Source organism: Periophthalmus magnuspinnatus, chromosome 9 (genome assembly GCF_009829125.3).
Source record: "Periophthalmus magnuspinnatus isolate fPerMag1 chromosome 9, fPerMag1.2.pri, whole genome shotgun sequence".
Classification (NCBI taxonomy): Eukaryota; Metazoa; Chordata; class Actinopteri; order Gobiiformes; family Gobiidae; genus Periophthalmus; species Periophthalmus magnuspinnatus.
The window spans coordinates 16977932-16995156 of NC_047134.1; the positions used below are offsets into that span (position 1 = coordinate 16977932).

The 17225-nt window shown below is 36.5% G+C and overlaps 1 protein-coding gene across 1 annotated transcript in view; it reads left to right on the forward strand.

The window, feature by feature from the left end:
* The window catches only part of dock5 (dedicator of cytokinesis 5), a 46869-nt gene that overhangs the window by 7860 nt on the left and 21784 nt on the right, over positions 1–17225 (forward strand). Inside the window, exons 2-19 of the mRNA XM_033972108.2 lie at positions 331–414; positions 609–649; positions 730–785; positions 2132–2228; positions 3374–3522; positions 3663–3798; positions 4017–4174; positions 6270–6351; positions 7087–7216; positions 9723–9795; positions 11548–11690; positions 11861–11986; positions 12708–12832; positions 13008–13106; positions 13309–13381; positions 13989–14092; positions 14330–14510; positions 16942–17039. Of these exons, the coding sequence (XP_033827999.1) occupies positions 331–414; positions 609–649; positions 730–785; positions 2132–2228; positions 3374–3522; positions 3663–3798; positions 4017–4174; positions 6270–6351; positions 7087–7216; positions 9723–9795; positions 11548–11690; positions 11861–11986; positions 12708–12832; positions 13008–13106; positions 13309–13381; positions 13989–14092; positions 14330–14510; positions 16942–17039 (1955 nt within the window). The remainder of the gene's footprint in view (positions 1–330; positions 415–608; positions 650–729; positions 786–2131; positions 2229–3373; positions 3523–3662; positions 3799–4016; positions 4175–6269; positions 6352–7086; positions 7217–9722; positions 9796–11547; positions 11691–11860; positions 11987–12707; positions 12833–13007; positions 13107–13308; positions 13382–13988; positions 14093–14329; positions 14511–16941; positions 17040–17225) is intronic.

Here is a 17225-nt window from a genome sequence, read left to right on the forward strand (position 1 = left end):
CGGTTCAAAGTAGACAATGTAAACAATTCCAAGAGTATTTACATTTCAGAGACAGAAATATGAACTGATAAACCAATACAAGAATCCAATCCAGTTTCAGAACATGTTTGGAGAGATCTACATTACAGGTACAAGATTGATGTCTATAAAAAGACGAGATATTTTGTGATTTGCAGAGGATTCTAATGGCTAAATAATTTCATTTTTATAATTGCACCAACTCAAATTGTGATGTAATTTAGATTGCGATATATTATGCAGCCATAGCTTACAGTCTGTTTTTCCGGTTAAGTCCATATAAGCAGATACCCTTTTGTTCTTGTCCTACAGCCATCTACAATTATGATCCGAGAGGAGACCACGAGCTGTGCCTACAGGTGGGGGACGCGGTGCACATACTTGAGAAACTGGAAGGTGAGTGAACACGCAACAAGCCCTAACACGTCCCTTTGAACATGCTGACACAGGACCTAGGTTAGAAGTGTTGAACCAAGCAGCACTCGGTATGCCATGTCTAATCATGTAAATGAGCGTGCACTGCCACTTTGCCCTCTTGCCTGTCGTCCCCTGCCTCCTCTGCTCTTCAAGATGAATCTGTGTCTCCGCAGGCTGGTACAGAGGCTACACACTACGCAAGAAATCACACAAGGTAGCATCATTAACACTTAATTATTGTACTGTACCTTCCACCGTGATGCATTAATCTTGATAGTAACTCATTGTCTCTAGGGCATTTTCCCAGCTTCCTACATTCACTTGAAGGAAGCCACAGTGGAGGGAATCGGGTGAGAAATCAGCACTTAATTTTCTCTAATTAAAATGAATAATGTATTAATGTATTTCAGTGGTAGAGTCTTAGTAGGATGGACTGTCCTTTCCCATCCTTGTTTACAGTATATCTGTGGTGATGACTCTGGTGCTTTACCCACCATAAGTGAAAAAAACAACAACCCAAAAAACATACATACACATACTCAGAGAAATACTTTTGTCAAGAATATTCAAGGTTTTTAAGGTCATTCTAATAAGCAAAAAAAAAAGCTAAAAGTGTTGGGCAAGATCCTACACAAAGTAATTAGTTACAGTTGCTCCTTACATTTCCCCAAAGTAATTGCGTGTTACTGGGTGATGAAAGTAACTAATTACCAGATAAAGTGACTACTAAATGACCAAATAATCCTCAAAAATACACCTCAGCTGCTTTTTCCAAGTAAAAAAGAGCTATATTCTGTCTTATTTGTCCTGCAAATCACCAAATGCACCCAAAGCCAGTGTTATGAGCTATTCTCCTCTATGGAGCTCAAAAGCACCAAAATGGACTCACAACTGTACAATCATAACAACCCAGAGCAAACTACAGTCCCCTTTACGCAGCTGACTGTGGCCAAACAGAGCATTTACAGATATCAGAACATTTCAATAAAATGATTTTCTGCAATGCTGTTTATACACTAGTAAAACCACCAAACAGATATTAAATTAGCTGTAATTATGATAAGTAGCATAAACAGAGGGCTATGCCCATTATTGCATCGCTGACATTTTTTCAAACTCCAAGTGCACGTGTCACTCCTGCTGTAGTCGTCCCTTTGTGCTTCCAAGAATCTCCCAGAATCACCAAATAACCATGCGTATCCATAAAATCCACAAGAATCGGCATATTTCCTCATGCATGTTAAACAGGGAGTATTTGCCCGCTTGTCAGCCCTAAACCAGTTACCACAATTACCATCAAACCCAACATAGAAAATAACAATAATAAGAGTATGGGAATGCGGCACAAGTCATGAAGACGTGTGTACTGAATGTACTTGAACTGAGATCATCTGAAAAGTTTTGATTTCATTTTAGAATAAACTTAAATAACTTAAAGTCAGTGACACAGGGTGAGATAACATCAACAAAACACTTCCATTCATAATTCAGTTAATATTGGTTTGCTGGCCCGCCTCAGCATCTGTCAATAACATGCTGCACTTGCAATTATCGCCTTTGGTAATGTCTTTTTTGGCTGTGTAAGGAAAAGCATCCTGTTTACTTATCACCAATACAAATGTTGCACTGTCTAAATCATATGGCATGAATGATGAGCCACTACTCTAATATCTTATTCTGTTTTTATGGACGTCAGCCAGCAGGAAATAATTATCCCCTCAGACCTACCGCTGGTGCAAGAGCTGGGGGCCACTCTCAGGGAATGGACGCAGATATGGCACAAGCTCTATGTGGTATGTCGTTCTTATCAGCATTTCTGTATTTAGTTAACACACTTTTCACCAGGGCACTGTACTACACAGCAGGATTAGAGAGGTATATAGAGGTAAGTTTGAGGTGAAACCTGGATTTTCTCTAGTATGAAGCTAGTTCCTCCTCTATCAGAGACAATCTCAGGGAATTGGATTTGAACTGCTAACCTGCTTCAGTGTAGAAAAAGATATAGTAGAGGATATGAAGATGGAGGGACACAACGTACTGCTGTTGTGAACGAGATGGAGCTAAGAGGGATTGCTTATTTAATTATCTGATAAAATGGTAACATTTTTTACATCTACATTTACCCTAGACGCTATTCTAGTAACTATTCTGCAGAGAAGCCACAGTAAAATAAAGGTTCATGCAAACTTGCATATAAGTCGCTTAGTTACTGGTGTCTGAACAAGGCTAATGTGTTATGCATTTCAAGTTTGTGGTGTCTATTTTGCATTCATATTAACTGTGTCTGTTTCATAGAATTTAGTAGTCTCTTGAGAACCATTTTACTCTTCCTGAGTTTGTATTGTAGCTTATTCTGTCTCACAGTGGTTCTCTGGTGCTATTGATGGCACAGTCCTCTGTACCATGACAGTGGAGTTCAAAGGTGTGTTCACTGGTTTAGTTCTAGTCTAGTCCAGGTTTATTCTAAATTTAATCCAGGATAAGTCATTATTATGTACATGTGGGTATTTATCTGATTGTGAGGACTAAAATCTGTATACACACTCGCATCACCTGCCTCCCTTATGGGGAGAAAAATCAGCTCCACATAATGTAAATTCTTTATTATAGCTATTGTTGCTTTAATAATAACCAAGATAATAACAATTTTGGTTAAAATGAGTCAAGGTTAGAGTTTAGGTTAAGGTTACATATGTAGTGACTATGGTTACGGTCAGAATCGCTCTCTGGGAAATTAATGTCAGTGTCAATATAATGTCCCCAAGAAGTGTGGAAATGTATGTGTTTGTGTGTCTGAACACACTCTATGGCTTGATTTGACGGACAGACTCAGGGCAGGTTTAAGTATCTCCTTAACACAGAGCCCTTTTGTTGAACCCGTTTGGTCAATTCCCTTGAAGTGTGTGTAAGACAGTGTGTGTATCTGTTTATCTGACAGGCCAACAAGACTCCGCTGTTCAGGAATGTTCAGCAGATGGCCTACAGCCTCATAGAGTATCGATCTCAGATAGTGTCGGGAACGCTGCCCAAAGATGACCTTGTAGAGCTCAAGAAGAAAGTCACTGCAAAAATAGACTACGGGAACAAGTATGGATGCTTGTTTTGTCAAATAGAATGCTTTCAGATAAAAAAAACAAAAAAAAACACTGATAAATTTTAATTCTTGAATCACTGTGCTGAGTTGGTCTGTTTAGACCATTTTAAAAGTTATCCTCTGTGCTGCACAGGATTTTGGGTTTGGACTTAGTGGTACGAGATGAAGCTGGAAACACGCTGGATCCAGACCAAACCAGTACAGTCAGTCTTTTTCAGGCTCATGAAACTGCATCACGAAGTGTGGATGACAGGATACAAGAAGAGAAGGTACAGCTACATTTAGATGCATGTCAATTAATTCATTAGACCTATGTAAGCACAATATTGAACAGCAGGTGAGATAGATGGCAAAGGATTTGCCATCTATCTCACCTCTCTTTTCAATTAGAATACGGAAATATGTACCTTCAGTGGCCTCTGTTCACTTGCTGGGCTTCATTTGTATTGTAAGACCTGATGATTACATTTTCATTTGCTTGTATAAGACACGGCTACAGAACCTGGAGACCAGACGTCAGACCCTGTTCAGCACAGTGCACACCTACAGTCTCCTTATGAACCTCAAGAACTTTGTGTGCAACATCGGTGAAGACGCCGAGCTCCTCATGTCTCTGTATGACCCCGACCAGTCAGAATTCATCAGGCCAGTACATGTAGTTGATGTAGTTTGTTTTAAAGTTACAGTTACATAATCCTCCATCAAAGTAAAAATCCCCTGTGCTTTTAGTCATGTTTTGATGCTTAAAAATATGTTTCTGTCCAAACTTGTTTAAGACCAAACTCTTTTGAATTGGGGACTAAATACTGCATCAGTACACAGTAATATACTTCAGTGAGCAGCTCACATGTTTCTGAGCTGAAATAGTGTCTATAACCTCTATATGGTTCTGTTCCAAGTGTTGTTTTATTCCTTTTTGTATATTTCTCTGACTTTGTATGGACTTTCCTGACATTCTATTATTACTTACTATTATTATTAATATTACTAATATATATTCAGCAAGCAGAACATGTCATTCAGAACAAACAATAAGTTTGTAAATGTATAATTCAAGACCACAATATAACATGTTACTGACATTTTCATGTACATGTGTAAACTTTGCATACTTTGGCCGTGCAAACAATGGTTGTGATTGATCTGAGTGCCTCACAGTTGGTTTGGTTCTCAGACCAATCACAACTATTGTTTAATAGATTTAGGGTATGTGTCTACAATTTAGGAACAATATTGATGAGTGGCTGTTAAAGTTTCACATGTAAATTAATCAAATGTGTAATTGCACCACTACCTGATGTCTTACTTTAACTGAATTCATCCTGTGACAGTCAAAAAATGAATCAGTTGGATATTAAGTCACTTGAGTTTCAAGGAATTTTGCCAAGAAATATAAATAGATGTACTTTTTTCAGTTATTGGACATACCGTAATCTGCAGTTTATTCATAATTGTGATCATAATCTTCTCCATGGTCGGCAAGATTACCACCTCCTCTCAAGCAGCACACTTCAGAGATTCAAAGTTGGTTTTGCTTCAGCAGATAAACTTGAGCTGTAAATTCCTTTTGAACTGACGGAGGTTTAGAAAATTACAGTGATTTGTTTGAAACAACCAGCTGCATTTTACATGTTAGACCACACCCTTGACATACTGAGTCATTTTTCTTTTAAGTAATTAATCCATTGTGTCTTCTGTGCTTGTGTTATGTGGCGGCCATTATTACATAACTGGGTCCAAAACAAATGCAAACCTCAAGCCCTGATAGTAACGATGTGCTTGTCATTGTTTACTTTCTAGACGATATATATACCACAGCTATTAAGAGTAATTATTATGATTGGTCATGCATTCCTGTCACGTATTTCTGCTGTTAAAGTAGCATTAGTGTTTTTATATTAGTAGTCCGCGCTGGAAGGCTACTCTTTTAGGCATCATTAAAGCACTGCTGCTTCTGCATAGTGGGATAGGAAAACAGACTGTGTGAGCTCAACTTGACAAAAATGTGTCAGCATAAACCACAAGAAGGTCTAAAAATGCTTCTCTGTCAATACGTGTGAGGACGTTTCCCCCAAAGTCCTTGACAAACTAAAATGTCTAAATTTTTACAAAGGAACAATTTTATCTAATGAGCAGCTTTAAAGAAAATTGTGTTCCATAGGGTTCAGTATTGTCAGTGTGTGTCATGCCTAAAATACCACACTGTACTGTAGAATAGTGGCAAGGTTTAATATTAGATGTAATGAACAGAAATGTATGATTGTGCAAAATCAAATCCACTTACCCACAGGTTGGCAATTTGGTCCCAGCTGCCACAGGTGATTGCTGTTGTTGTGTCCTTGGGCAAAACAAAGTGCTTTTAGTGCCTTGAAGGTAAAAAAGTGCAATATAAATGTGATGATTTTACCTTTTTAGTTTGAGAGCACAGACCTATGAAGCTATTGTCTCCAAACATGAAAATTCAAATTCAATGCTCTGTCCATTGAGTCATGATATTAATTTCTGCCATAGTGTATATAAAACAATCTACTAGAAATCTGATCCTTTTCTAGTTGAAAGCAATGCAGTATCTGCTCTGCCTCTCTTATTTAAGATCTAATTTGCCACACCTGTGCATACTGCTGTATGTTCTGTGCTTCTGTCTTCTGGGCAGTGAAACTCCAAATCCATCATTTTGTATTTTTCTTGATGCTTGCACATTTGTAATATCTAACTGTGTGTCTTATTTAAATTCATACAGCGAGAACTTCCTGGTGCGGTGGGACAGTATGGGAATGCCTAAAGAAATTGAAAAGCTCAACAACCTGCCAGCACTCTTCACGGTAACTGAATCCAAAACACCCTCTGTGTGCTCTGCGTAGGATTTACACAATCCACAAAGTCTAAAACCTGTGACAAAAGGCATACATTGTTCCTGGACGGCTGTTAAATTAGTGAAACTTTTCAATGCAAGACTGGCATTCACAGCAATTTTATGGAAATTTGAATACATTTGCCTCTATTATGCTGCTAAACGTCATTTTGAAAACACACAATTGTTTGAAAACCGAGCCTGCTTCTAGGAATGACTGATTGTTGTTGTTGTTGAAATAATTTCAGTTGTTTATTTAAAAGATATTGCAATATTTTTCATATAATAGTTTCTATTAAATTATTCAAATGTTATTGCATTTCTATGGAATACTGCTTTTACTATAATTCTCTGCAATTCACATACTTCTACTGGAGTGTAATATCCAAGCAGCTACAGGCCTTAGGCAGGGTACAAGCAATGTTAAAACTTGGACACACATTGATGGGCAGACCCTTCCTACATTCACTAAATATGCACAATTCTACCATTTATTTCTTTTTAAAATAAAATAAATATTTTGCTCTCCCTGCTTTTTGATCCCTTCACAAATTTAGCTATCCAAAGCTATCGAGTATCTTTTTCATCTTCCACAGTACATGAATGGTGCCCAATTATTTACACTGTTCATTTTTTCTATGTATTGTAGCTTTTCACCCTTAATTTGCCATAATACATCAACTTTTGCATGTTCTTTGGTGCCCAGGATTTGAGCAGCAGTGACTTGATGAGACCGCGGCTCTTTCTAGTTTGTCAGATCATTAGAGTCGGCAGCATGGAGCTCAAAGAGGGCAAGAAATGCACCGGAGGACTACGAAGGCCATTTGGTGTGGCGGGTGAGCTAATATTTGTTTAAGCAGTTCATCTTGAATTCGGCTATGTTGCCGCATTCTGACACTCCTTTCTGTGGCAAGAGTTTTGTCAGGCATTTGTGAAAAGGTGTAAAAATGACAAATGCATGTGCTGAAGGAAATTGGAACAGCTGCCTCCTGACCTACAAAATCCCTGTTTGTGCATTGGCAAAAGAAGTCAGGGGAAATTTGTTTAGAGGAGAGTACAGCTTCACCAATAGGATTTTGATACAAAATTTTAGAAAGAGACAATGAGACAATATGGTATGGTTTGCTGGTCTATCAGTCCTGCTTAGTCAATTTTTTGTTGTGTTTTTTTTTTTTTTTTTTTTTTAGCTCTTTACAGCTGGTCCTTTGCTGCATATTTTCAAAGACTTACTTAAAAAAAAAAATTCATCTTATAATCTAATTCAGTGTGACTGTGATTAAAATTTTATTGTAGCATGCAAAAAATTTTTAGCAGATCTCCAGACTTGGTACACATTATTTCAAACTTAAAGTTTAAGCAATTATAACTACAGTAACTCGTATGGTTTTGATGAATTATGGTTTCGGGTAAATGGACTGAAACCAGTTAGAACTTTTTAAATTAAAGCAACATTATTTTGTAGCAGAAACCAAAGCACTTAAAGAGGAGTACTGGGTTGGAAATTTTTATCATGTGTGAGATGAAAAATGCATTAAATTGGTTTTGCTCTGTGGTGCCAAGCAACAGGTAAATGGCCTCCAACACCTGGCACAGATCAGGCACAATATTATCACCAATTTACTGCACTGTGATGCTCTTTCTGTCCACACTAGCACTGGCAGATTTGAAGGTGCACGGTGTGACTTTTCTGATGGAGGATCCGCTACCAGGTCAGATACAGTTGAAACCAGAAGTTTACATACACTATATAAAAAGACACCTACACTTTTTTTCTCACTGTCTGTGATGAAGTCAGTCTAAATTTTTTCCTGTTTTAGGTCAATTAGGATTACCTAATACCAATTAGGATTTGCTAAATGCCAGAATAATGAGAGAAGGATTTTTTTTTGACAAATTATTACTTTTTATTAATTAATATTAATTCAAAATCAAATGTTTACATACATTTCATTACCATTGCCTTTAAACTGTATGACTTGGTCAAACGTTTTGAATATCCTTCCACAAGCATCTCGCGTAGTAGGAATTTTGGCCCATTCCTCCAGACAGGTGTAACTGAGCCAAGTTTGTAGGCCGCCTTCCTCGCACATGCCTTTTCAGGTCTGCCCATACATTTTCAATAGCAGTGAGATCAGGACTTTGTGATGGCCACCCCAAAACAATCACTTTGTTATCCTTAAGCCACTTTGTAACCAGTTTGGCAGTATGCTTCTGGTGACTGTTTGGAAGACCCATTTGTACACAAGCTTTAACTTCCTGGCTGATGTCTTGAGATGTTGCTTCAGTATTTCCACATAATTTTCTTTCCTCATGACACCATTTATTTTGTGAAGTGCACTGGTCCATCCTGCAGCAAAACAACCTCACAACACGATGCTGCCACCTCTGTAATTCACAGTTGGGATGGTGTTCTCAGGCTTGCAAGCTTCCCCCTTTTTCCTTCAATAGTAACAATGCTCATTATGGCCAAACATGTCTCCAGAAATTAAGGTCTTTTTGCAATGCATTTGCAAACTGTAATCTGGCTTTTTTGTTTTTTTGGAGTAATGACTTCTTCTTGGGAGAGTGGCCTTTCAGCCCATGTCGATACAATACTCGTTTCACTGTGGATAGCTTCAGCCAGCATCTTCACAAGGTCTTCACAACGTCTTTTGCTTTTGTTCTTCAGTTGATAAGCACATTTTGGCACAAAGCACATTCATCTCTGACATAGAACCCCTCTCCTTCCTGAGCAGTTGATGGCTGGACATTCTCATGGCGTTTATATTTGCATATAATTGTAACTGTATGTAAACTTCTGACTTTGAAGAAAGTGAAAATTTGTCTGAAACAATCCTCTCATTATTCTGGCATTTAGAAAATAGAAATAATTTTGGTATTCCTAACTGGCCTAAAGCAGGTGTTGTGTGATTTCATGTCAGACAGTGAAAAAAAAGTGCATGTGTCTTTTGTCATCGTATGTAAACTTCTGGTTTCAACTGTATATGGAGCTTCTGCCCAGTCTTATTACTATTACTATCCAGTTTTATTATAAGAATAACACCCTTAATGAAATAAATGGTAGATGGATATATTTAAGGTCATACGGTGGACATCTCAGGGAAAGTGGAATAAACATTATTCTCGGACAGGAAAAGCCTTTATGTGGAATGCTAGAGTGGATATTTTTAATCATGTTTGAAATTAAAAATGTCAAACTCCCCATTTGTCGCACTGTGTTGTGCCAAGCAACAGGTAAGTGGCATTTAACACCCGGTACACCTTATACAAAGTCTTTGTTATTTTTATGCACAGCAGCAAAGGTGTGTCATAGGATTAACTATTTTTACATGTGTCTTGCAGTAATGGACATAACAGAAATCGCCCATGGTAAAAATGATGATGAAGACAAACAACATTTCATCCCTTTTCAGCAGTGAGTCTTTTGACTTAACACTTAACATAATTAACAAACTAATATTGGTTTGCAGTAAATCAATAGTGACAGTATACATAAAGAGTTGAGCATTTCTCAGTGTGCTCCATCACATATTTGCTGCAGATGTTGCCAATGTTTTGTTTTCAAGGACAAATTGTAAAGTCAAGACTTTTCTCTCTTTCAGTAGTTTCAGTAGTTTTCAGTAGAGTTTAGTCTATAGCGACTGCCTTACACACTGCAAGAGGAGGTTGATAATGTATTCATAAAAAGCTTAAAGCTTAAGCAGCAGACACCCCCAAAAAACTTAAGATATTCTTGTCATGGATGCAAAACTGAACCAGAATCCAACTTGTAGTTTTCAGTGCTTGACATTTTACTGTGACAGCCCACTTTTGTCCAGAAGGTAGTAATTTAGTATGTTGGAAATATTTATTACAAAATTCCTGCAATGTTTTTGTGTCTTTTTTATTGAACACTGTGAAATATCTCAGTTAGTAATGTTTTTCGACCATGACCATTGTGAGAATAGCATTAGTGTTCAAGACATGTTTTTCCTGAATGGAAAAATCATGTCCAGCTTCTCATTTTTGCCAAATGCATTTGAACTCAAATAAGTCAGTGAGAATTATTTTCCACAGGAAATCATGAACTGGATAATTATACAAATTAATAGGAAAGGTCATCCAAATTGAGTTTTTCATTGAAGAAAGAAAAAAAGAATTATGCTTAGAACTTGGGCCTAAAATATATTGATTTTAAAGCATCCCGTGCAATAAAGGAAACAATTTTTATATAATTTGGTGACTGCAGTAACCGAAAGATAGAATCACTGGAAAGGACTACTGCAAATGTTCCTGCAACTCACAATTTGAATAAGTAAAAAAGACAAATTAATATTTTAACATTTAAAACAATAAGTTACAAACATCTTTAATATTTAATACTTGAGTGATGAGCTAATATAAATCAGTAATACTTTTGAAACATCAATATTGGTTCAAGCCCTATAAAAGTTATTCATTAAAGGTTTTATATTACACTAAATGGATTTTTGCGCCATGTTGTACTACTGTTACCTCCTCAAAAACATACCTGGACTTTTGTTTTTTTTTGAAGTGGTAGCTTTCATATTAACAGCTACCTTTTACCTTTTGTTTAGAAGTGATTGGCAATTTAAGGGCTGAAATTATCCAAATGCTTCTAGTGAAGTTGTATGGAGTTTAAAAATGCAGTGGAGCACTTGTATTACCTTATGACATCACAAGTTGAAGTGTTTTCTGTTTGAAAGAAGAACTCAGCCTAAATATGTAGAGTTTGTGTGTTAAACTTGTGTGAATGAAAAAAAACACAACTCCATGTTTTTGATGAGGAAACATTATAATATAGATCAGAAAACAACACAGTATGGGGCCTTTAAAGGATTGTGATGATGATGTGATCTACATGTAAAACAAAAAACTAAACAAAAAATGGAAATTTGTCACTTGACAATACACTTGATGTTGAGTTATTCTTAAATGTTACCCAGTTTGAAAACTTACTTAAAAATGCCAGCTGGGAACTTGCTACATGACTGCCTTGTTCTCAGTTTAGACATAAGCACATGCACACCATAACTATGTCATGCCAAAACATCCATAAAGCATTTCTAGGTGCTTTTTTGGCTTTCTCAGCCCATTTGTTTGTCACCTGTCAGTGGAGTTGGCACCTGAATTATATTTTCTTTCTATGCTTTCTCTTCCCTCCCAGGATTGCGATGGAAACCTACATTCGTCAGAGGCAGCTCATCATGTCCCCACTCATCCCTTCGCGGGTTATAGGGGAGAATGAGCCGCTCACTGCCGTCTTCAACAAAGTCATTGCCACGCGGGAGGTCAATCACAAAGGCCAGGGTAAAATGAAGTGCTCACAGACAGCACAGCATCCCCTGTGATTTTAGCCGGGCCGACTCTAATCTGACCTTTTTGTTTTGAGCGGAATAAATGATGTGTGTAAGGGTCCACAGGGTGTATAGCCTTTGCAGCGTCTGGCTCATTGGATTTCTTTACATGTTTGCTGGCAGGGCTGTTTGTGACCCTGAAGCTGCTCCCTGGAGATCTGGCCCAGGTCAGGAAGGACTACCCTCACTTTGTGGACCGCAGCACGGCCATAGTGAGGAAGATGGGCTTTCCAGAAATCATCCTCCCTGGTGGGTTAAGCTTAAATTACTCATTCTGCCCCCCAAATATATATATATATATATATATATATATATATATATATATATATATATATATATATATATATATATATATATATACACACAAGGGTTTACACAATAGGGAAAAGGCTGGAAAACACACAAAGAAAATATTTAAACTATTGTAGTCACGAGAATATAATTTCAAACTGCATTTTGATACTAAGGAAAAGGCTTTCAATAACACAATCATGCTTACACAATGGTATATAATGTTCATCACTAAACAATAGTACTTTCTTGATGTTACCCTATGATCTCGAAAAAAAAAAAAAAATAATAAAATATATATATATATATATATATATATATATATATATATATATATATATATATATATATATATATATATATATATATATATATATATATATATAAATATTGTTTTTTGACCTTTCCAAGCATATGTTTAATCAAGATTAATCACAATTTAAGCATGCAATTAATTGAGATGAAAAATTTTAATCTCTACTATTTATGCTTTTCAGCACTGAAACTGGTTCAAATGAGTATCTACATTTGATCCTACTTTTAGAATCAATTAGTGTCAGAGCTCTAGTTTGTAACACTTACAAATGGTTGCTTATTCATCCAAAGTAGGACTGTGCATATATAATTGTATTAACATAAATTACGATTTCATCCGCTGTATTTGTTATCTTTTGTTCAGGAAACGTGAGGAACGATTTCTATGTGACACTGGTACAAGGAGAGTTTGACCGAGGCAAGAAGAAGACCCCTAAAAATGTAGAGGTCATACTGAGTGTACATGATGATGATGGCAGTCCAATGGAGGTGAAATAGCCATATTTCTCCTATTTATTTACCTATCTATATGAAAGTGACTCAATTCACCTATTCATCTTTTCTCTAAATGTTAAACCAGAAATGAAATTGATCTGCCTCTCATCATTGTAAAATAATGGCTTTTCTTTCTTCGATTTCTTTTTTTATTTATTTATTTTTTAAGAAAGCAATATTTCCAGGAGCAGGTTATGATGGCATCTCAGAGTACAAGTCGGTTATTTACTATCAGGTGAAGCAGCCGTGCTGGAATGAGACTGTGAAGGTATGTTTGCCTTAAATATGATCCCAATGTTGTCCAATTAGATTTTCATATGGATTTACGATAGCTTGGTGTAATGAAGTAATCTTTAGGAGAGAGATGCCGGGGGAGGATGTGTGCTACCCTGGCAAATCTTTCCACAGATTACATTGCTTTTCATATGTACCATAATCCTCCATTTCTCTGACTTCTGTATCCTTGCAAGGTGACTATCCCCATTGAGGACGTATGCCGCTGCCATCTCAGGGTGATGTTTCGACACCGCTCCTCCCAAGACTGTAAGTGATTTCAAAATTTTATTTGTATTTCCCATTGCATATTTTTAGTGAGAACTTGCTTGTGAGTTTAAAGTGCTTTTTGCTTTTGTTAAAACTAAAATCCCAGGAATCACTGGCAATTGGACAAAAAAAAAAAAAAATCATTTTGGTGTTAATTGATTGCTTTTTGTTCCCAGGTGTGTTTTCTGAAACTGTCCACAGACCTGTACCTTTGCAAATGTTAAAATCCCAGTTGGTACACATTCTCCTCAGTTTTTCAGCAGAACATAAGAGTTTTCAGTGCAACCAGGGAGTTAGGCAAATTATGCAAAATATATAGTTATTGCGTAACACTTAATGTCCATACCAGTAGTGACATTGATGCATTATGATAGTTATGTATAAGATATGACTTCACTCTTATTTACAGTATGTCCTTCTTGTTCGGGTCACATTGGAAAACTGCTTACAGTTTGCGTTGTTCACAGCTTTTGTACATCGTTACACCTCTTTTTTCATAAGCTAAATAAAAAAAAACCCACTGTTGTTCCACATTGTACACTGACACATAAACTAAGTGATGGTGACTGTTGTATCTTTCATGTTTTTGCTCTCGTGCACCCTTCAGCTCGGGACAAATCCGAAAAGCCCTTTGGAATGGCCTTTGTGAATCTTATGCGACCAGATGGCACAACTCTGAGAGATGGCAGGCATGAACTTATTGTCTATAAGGTAATGAACAATTTTGTGGCATTTTATGTTGCAAATGTAATTCACTGCGTTCATTTTTATATGAAGTAGGAAATGTTTATTGCGCTCATTCAATTACGCTGAAATCTTTGTCTTGAGTAGCTGACAGGAGGTAGATGGATTATGCATGAATCTTTCTTTAAATCAATAAATATGAAATTAGATCTACCACAATCGATGCAGTACAGCATCTATTGCCTCTATTATGAATTTCCCCAGGTTGACGGCAAAAAGTCTGAGGATGCGAAGGTTTATCTGGGCTTGCCAGCGACATGGGCTGAGGTGGAGGAGAGGGAGAAGCAGACAGGGAAGCAGTTTCACCACACAGGAGCCATTCCCATGACTAAAGACAGCTTCCAGATCGCGACTCTCACCTGCTCCACTAAACTCACTCAGAACGGTAACGTTTTAGCACCTTTTACATCATATAATCCTTAAGCTTGTAACTTGCAGAGCTGCATAAAAATGGGTACATATTTTTGTAAAACCAAAATGTTCACTGTGCAATGCAGTACTGCAAAGACTAACAAAAAAAACAAACAAAAACAAACAAACAACAAAAATACTTATTTTTAAGTTTCACAAATTGTATTTTAGCTTTTAACCATCATCATCCAAATGGAGGGTATGTGGATTGTTTATTTCGATTTTTTATTTCAAAAGTCATAAATGCAACCTCAGTTCCAGATATGAAGCTAACATGCTTTTGCTTTTGCTATTGCTGATAATGAAATGCTGATTTATTCTTTGTACCACTGGATATGATGGCCAAGTTGTTTTCTGTTTATGTTTTTCCAATAAGAAAGTAGAATGAGACTACATTATGGAAGATAATTTGGTTCACCAGATTTTAAATTTTAAATGCTACTGAATTTCTGAATTTCTTACTTTGAATTTTTTTTTTACTCTTTGAATTGTTTTTATTTTGAATTTCAGTTGATGGATTTTTAAGTTTATATTTTCATTGTGTTTAAAATTTCAAAATAAAAAGTTCACCTTTTACTTATTCAGCACAAATGTTTCTAAGCCCTCAAATTCAACAGTCAAAATCCAGAGTGTAACATTTGCAGAGAAAAAATTCACAACAAAGATCCAAGATGCTAAGGTGTGTGACTGAGGAGGACAGGGCAGGCTGTTTCCTATTGGCCCTTCTGCGTAAGGAATAAAAAGAGATGTGGATTTGATTTGGCTAATTTTGACCAATAAGACTGTTTTCTTATCATTAAGTTAGATTGACTCATGTAGGATCAATTGCTTGGGCCTTGGCATCTTGGATCTTTGTTGCAAAAATTTTCACTGCAAATTTTACACTCTGAATTTTGACTGAATTTTGAGGGCTTGAAATTATATCTGCTGAATATGTAAAAGGTGAACATTTTATTTTTTATTTTTAAACACATTGAAAATGTATACTTAAAATGTTTGCAGCTAAAATTCAGAATACAAATAATTCAAACGTCAAAAGTGATACATTTATGCATTTAAAATTCTAAATCTGTTGAAACAAATTATCTTCCATATTACATTAGATACTCATTTAGGTTGAAAGACCAGGACTCTCTCAGATCCATATCTGCACTACCAAAACCCAAGCAACTACAGCCAATCATTAATCAGTGCTAATGAAAATTCTGAGCTTTCAAATGAGGGATGGTCTATCCATATAATGGGAATGAGAAAAACTTATACATGTCCTCTATATGCAGGTTAAGGCACACAATCCTGGTTCAGTGGTGATTGTACTTCGGGCACAGGCTACATAAAAAAATGACTGGAGCCTTTTTCCTGAGACCACATGTACTATGGATACTCTGGACAAAATATGGAGATATAAATGGCTTCAAAGATATGCATTTACAGTAAAATTGGTGGAACTAAATTGCCCCTCTCTAAATGAAGAGAGACCTGAGTTTCAGGTCTTGAAGTGGACAAAGCTGTGAGGTTTTCCAGCCCCAAGTCAACCCAAACCCCCACATATTTGGGCAAAAGCAATTTTGATTACAGGGATATTTAATTTCTTTCAATTTATATAACGTTACAGTCAATGCATTACAACATGATTGAACATTTCAAATCATGATGAACCGATGCATATAAGAAGGGAGTACTAAATTAGATCAATCCCGACAAGACCAAAAATATACGTACACATACACACGCACATTGTACATGTATGATTTTCCACCAGTCAAATTTCAGTGCAAGCTTAGAGATACCAACTTTAAGTCTTTGTAATGGGAGAAAGTCCAACTGTCGACAATGGCCTATTCTGACTATTACAGTCTGTTAGATCATAGAGAGAGGATAGAGATAGACCGATATATCATTTGGCAGATGTATTAGGCAGATACTTGGACTTTTTAACATATCGGCTATTGACTTCAAATCTACAGTATGGGCCGATATTTAGTTTTGGTTCTAAAAAATACACACAAAGCTTATTTTAGCACTTTAATATGAAGAAATAACTGCATAGCTCTTTTAAAGGTTTGTGGTAAAAGGGATGTGGGTGACTTTGTGGTAAAGTTTAAATTACATAATTTTAGGAAAACCATCAAAAAACATATTGGCATAGGTTTTTGGCCATCGGCTGCTCTGGATTCTAAACAATCAGTATCGGCATTGGCCATAAAAAGCCCATATGGGTCTAATCAAGGATCATACATTCAACTATATCTAGTCACTTGTGATATACATTTTGCAAGACTATTTAATCTTATCTATTTAATCTGCTACATATATACTGTGTTTAACTATTTAATCTGCTACATATATACTGTGTTTAACTATTTAATCTGCTACATATATACTGTATGATGTTTTGTTTGCAGTTGATTTGCTCGGCCTGTTGAATTGGAGGTCAAATCCTGAAGACCTGGAGCAGAACCTGCAGAGACTGATGGAGGTGGAAGGAGGGGAGATAGTCAAAGTAAATATATAACTTTTAAAGCCACTATATATAACCTTTCTGGTGTGCCTGCTTGTATCCAAGGAATTGTTTTGCCTGGAATGTTCCACAGTATGACACTAAACTTATTTATCTTGCATTTATTCTGCATGAGATGTTTTATAAAACATTATCTTCATGGAGACAAGCAGGTAGTGGAACATACAC